The sequence below is a fragment of the Vicia villosa genome, unplaced genomic scaffold (genome assembly GCF_029867415.1).
Source record: "Vicia villosa cultivar HV-30 ecotype Madison, WI unplaced genomic scaffold, Vvil1.0 ctg.000940F_1_1, whole genome shotgun sequence".
Classification (NCBI taxonomy): Eukaryota; Viridiplantae; Streptophyta; class Magnoliopsida; order Fabales; family Fabaceae; genus Vicia; species Vicia villosa.
Window position 1 is genome coordinate 380,931 of NW_026705422.1, and position 5,240 is coordinate 386,170.

A 5,240-nucleotide genomic window follows, 5' to 3' on the forward strand; every position below is an offset into this window, starting at 1 on the left:
ATCGATTACAAACTCTGTCATATCATGAAATTATTTGCAGGAATAGCTAGAAAATTGGCATGTGCTGGATATGGAGTTTTTGTTATGGATTATCCAGGATTTGGTCTTTCAGAAGGTCTTCATTGCTATATTCCTAGTTTTGATTCGCTAGTTGATGATGTCATCGAGATTTACTCCAAAATCAAAGGCACCTAAACTCGCATAGAACTGTGTCATGAATGCAATTAACACCGTGTCAAAATTGAACATAGCTGCTTTCCGCCTCGTAAATCTTGTGGTATTTTCGGAGATATATCTCTGAATTAACCTTTGAAAAATTCAGAGATATATCTCCTAACTAAATTTTGGTAAAAAATAAAAATTTGGTGCGTCCGAAAAATATATCTCCAAAACCACCTAAGGATATTTTGAGATTTTCGATGCGCCCAATGTAAAAAATTATTTAAAAATAAAAATGTTTTTAGCATTTCTCGTCTACACATAAATTGCCTAAAATTATGTTTGAGTTTTGTAAAACGAACGGAGCAGAACGAAGCACAATTGTTCTACTCTATTCCATCTTTTTTTTCAATCCAAAAAATGGAATTTAAATTTATACCATTCCATAAAGAAAAATGTTAGAAAATGCTCAACAATCCAAATATAAAATATAAAAATTAGTTGAACTATTTTATGTCTTTTTTAAAAAATCATTGTAAATGCAAACTTTCGTGCAAATTAATAACGCTCATCTAAAAAAATGTCTGAATCTCGAAAGTGTTATTACCTCCACAGTGTGTCTGAATTGATAATACAGTATCAAGTATAGTGGAATGAGATAGAATAGGCTCATAAGATTATTTTTACTTAGATAAACACAAAAACAGAGATAATTGGAGACCACACCACAAGAAAATTTCAAATATTCAATGCTATTCATTTCCACTATCCAACACACAAATTTCTTTCCCCTGATTCTAGTTCTTTGAAATCTTCTATACCAGTTTTTGAAAAAACTAAAGTTACACATTAAAAAACATTAAATAAAAAAGAGGCATCATCTGTATTCCTCAGGCAATCGGTAACCTGGCAAGACTATCTTGTTTGCAAACATTTTGCCAGTCTTTGGCATAACATGCCAGTGCAAAGTAAAGTTAAATTCTCTGCCGCGCAAATTGCTTCCCTGTACACACGAAAAACGGGTATTAAGAATTAATGACATTTAACGCAATACAGATTAGACACAATTTCCTTGAAGAGATGAATACCTGATCGATGAAGCGGTATTTATTCGATGTGGTGATTGTAAACTTTGAGTGCTCTTTAGACTGAATGATTCCGTCCCAGAGAGATATCTGTAAAATGGCATCTCAAGAACCTAAGTACTAGAAACATATATGACACAGCATATACAGAACATGACAGAGATGCATGCAGCATAGCAAGCAAATACATGGTTATCTGAGTAACATGATATATTAGGAATAACGTAGACAAAACATTGAACTTGCCACCACATAAATAGCAAATGAGATCCACCAACAAACTATTAACATTTTTAGTTTTTATTTTCTAAATTTTGTGTTGATTTTAATAGAAATCCGAAGATGCAAGGTAGCTAACGAAAGAAATTGTACCTGATTCAAGGCATGCTTTGGAGTTACATATTCAGCGGTTAAAAATACAAAAACCTGCAAGCATAGGAGAGAAGCAAAAGTAAGTTTGTCAACAGACCCAAATATACTAGATATGCAAAATTGAAAATATAACAAGTTATGCAAAATTCGTTTTCATTCTTCCTTCCCGTCCATTCCTGTTATTTATTGCTTTTATAAAGCAAAAAAAAAAAAGGTTAAAAATGCAAATTAAAGTCAAGAACCTGTTTTGTGTTCCACGTGAAAAGGGTCTGTAAATCTGTTGATATATTCAGAGTCAAGCTAACCTGCAACAATAAAAAGGTTCTTGTTTTCAGATCGGGAAGCATTAGGAATTTTGATAACATATATACACGAGTTTCTAGTTCTTTCACAACTTAAGAAACTATCGTGTACTCTTAAGTTGAGGATACTATCAAGCTAGATATGCCATCAGGGTTAACTGAATTTCAACCACCCAAATTACTGACGCATATAATTACTGCCAGACCAGCCCTGAATTGAAATTTTTAGGTTACTTGACAAGTTCCAAAGCCAGGTTGTAAGTCATCATTAATCAAATCCTTGATGTACAAGTGTTGAAGTCTATAGAAAATGCCTAAGTTGAGGGCGGCACAAATCTTAAACCAGATAAGCTTTTGAGATGAAACCTTTTCTGACAGTTTTTTTAACTCTAATGATGTGTGTAAACCTGAGGTCAACGGAGACAGTGAAGACCAAATATTGACTTTTAAAGCTCTATTATTAGGGACTTAGATGAAAAATATTTATTAAGACCAAAGGGACCCTGTATACCAAAATTTTGGTAAAGGAAACAAGTATATCTCAGGAAGGGGGTTGAATTATTGTGTAGGTCTTAGTTCAAGTGTGTTTCTTTCCCTCTTCAGGTGGTTCACATTTTGTTGTTAGCTTTTTTTTTTTTTTTTCTCTTACACGACTTGTACTTGGGTTTGCTTTTAATATACGTTACTTATGGCTTTGCAATTTATGGTATATTGTAGAAGTCATACCCAGAAAAGGAGTCTAGATCTAATGTTGATATACAAATTTTATATGTTGAAGGAGCCCTCTAGATAAATGAAGATCAAATAGACTTTGCAATCTCATGTAGTACACTACATATAAGTCTGAATGGAAGATTTAGAGAAATAAAGGATAAGTAGATCTTCAGAAATAAAATGTAAAGGCAATACAAGCCCTAGCCAATAGCCATTTAGCAGCAGCTAAAGAGCTACTCTGCTGTGACTTGCAGCCCCTAAACTGCTTGATAGCTAGTGTTAAGTGCCTCAAAAGGGGACATACCGCTCAACTATAGCTTTTTTATTCACAACAAAACAACCTATGCAGTGTTTGATGAAGGAATTTACCCATAACCAACAACCAGAAAAATTTCAAATTTGAACCCCAATCACAGTAAATGTGAGGAAAAGATCAGACCATTATGTGCCTCGGAGTGTGAACAGATAGTAGAGAAGACAACTAATATACATGTTTGGTATCACAGTGCAGTTGTCAAAATCATGTGAGGCCACCTTGGTCCAAAATCATATTTGGTGTCACCGCGGGGTTGCCAAAATCATGTTTGGTATCAACTAAACTAAACTGACTATTGTCCATCAAAATCTCCCTTATGATTCTCCCGACTGATGCTTCCTCTATTTCTCTCATTCACTAAATCCCTTATATCTATCACTCTCTCAAGTATGAAACTCATCTTCACACACACAAAAACAACCTTAGACATAGGCAAAAACTAAACTAAACTATTGAGAAATGTGGTTGGGTCAAACCCATCTCTGCAAAACCGGCTTGTAAGGTGAGGATTGTCCCCCAACTTATAAACACGTGTTCAGGTCATATACTATCCGATGTGGGACTCTTAACACCCGCTCACGCCCAAAACTGGACATCCAGAACGTGGAAATAAATGGTGGGTGACCCTATAGCAGAAACCTAATAGCAGGTGGCTAAACAAATCTTAAACTCTTAATACACATGTTCAGGTCATATATTGTCCGATGTGAGACTCTTAACAGAAACAAAAGTGTAATGAGTCATTTTAATTCTTAAATGTGTGAGCTGCTATCACAACCATTTTTCAAAACACAACAACATACATAAATTGTCACAATAGTCCTCAACATATCAAAACTACAAAAGCATACAATGTGATGACTCTTTCATTAGTTAATTGATCTATAAAACTCCAAACAAAAGCCACACATAAGGAGTTTTTCTGCAATATCAACACAATCAAAACCTATACTAGTCAATTTCACAAACAAAATCACTAAAAAAACACACTATAGAACTCAATTTAGTCTACAAAAGCACTAAAACAAAACACAATTAGGCCTATTTCCATAAATTTCAACATGATCATAGACTACATAAACAACATCTCACACATTTTTAAACAACAATCAAACAAGAACAAACTAACGAACAAATTACCTCGTCATTCCCATTCGGCTGTTTCTGAAACCAGTTGATATTCAAAACCTAAACCCACAAAAAACAAAACAAAGTTAAAATAAAAAATCACCAAAACCGAAAGAGGTTTAAGTTTTAGACACACACCTTGACTTCAACAGTGGGAGATGGAGAATTGAGTGTATCGGTGAAGGAAGCTATAGCACAGATGAAAGCGAGAATCGTAACTGCGAACGTGAATAGAGCGTTCGCTCTGTAACCAAAGGAATGCATTTTGATTCAATTGAAGGAAACTGTTAGAGAGAGAGAGAGAGAGAGAGAGAGAGAGAGAGGTTTAAGAAGAAGTGTAATGACGGAGCAAAGGAAGAATGGTGTTTTGTGATTGGTTATACCACGCGTTCGGTGGGGTCTTATTGGATTATTAGATTATTGCTGAAATTAATACCATATTTGCCTATTGTTGATTAATAAAGTGTACTAGTATTGTTTTGTAATGACTATAATTATTTTTTTTTCTTTTTCTTTTTTTGTTATTGAAAAAGAAAAAAGTTTAGTTTTTTTCTAAATTGTTGGTGGGGAAAAAGTTTCGACCAGTGTTTTTTTATAGTCAATTACGTTATGATTATAATAAAATAAAAATGATTTTTTATTAGAGAAAAGAGGATATGCACGACAGTCAACCAATCACCACCATGTATCCCGTCAAATTATGCTGTAAATTTTAAGTTACTAGCATGACATGGTAGAATAATTAATTCCTATTGATTGACATTGTAAAACTATTTTACATTGTCAGTGCATAACTATTAAACTCTTTTTATTATAATTTATTGATGAGGTAAAATATTTTTAAGAATTATTGTTTTTTATATTATTTTTCTTAAAAGTGAATTAAATATAAGTTATTTAAATATTTAGTCAAAATAGTTTATATTAAAAAAGACTTGTATAAATAATAAAAGTATGTTTAAGAAAGAGGAACAAAATCTTATAATCAAATTCTCAAATGGTATTTGAATTTTTTTTTTAAAGTTGTTGATTTATAAGTATCAACAATTTTTAAGTGTCAGGATTCGAACCCTTGACCAATAGCTTCCCTTAACTCAGCTAATAAGTGCCAACTGATGGACCAACGACTTCCTTTAACTCAGCTAGCAAGTGTCAACTTATAGA

General features: G+C 33.1%; 1 protein-coding gene across 1 annotated transcript; it reads right to left on the reverse strand.

The window, feature by feature from the left end:
• Nucleotides 1-895: 895 nt before the first annotated feature.
• LOC131632427 (signal peptidase complex subunit 3B-like) lies at nt 896-4,421 on the reverse strand. The gene is made up of 6 exons (XM_058903169.1): nt 4,215-4,421; nt 4,089-4,136; nt 1,859-1,921; nt 1,617-1,670; nt 1,248-1,334; nt 896-1,162 (listed from the first exon to the last, which is right to left on the reverse strand). Exons 1-6 carry the CDS (start codon nt 4,338-4,340, stop codon nt 1,037-1,039), a joined length of 504 nt encoding a protein of 167 aa, XP_058759152.1. The 5' UTR covers nt 4,341-4,421; the 3' UTR covers nt 896-1,036.
• Between the last annotated feature and the right edge of the window lie 819 nt (nt 4,422-5,240).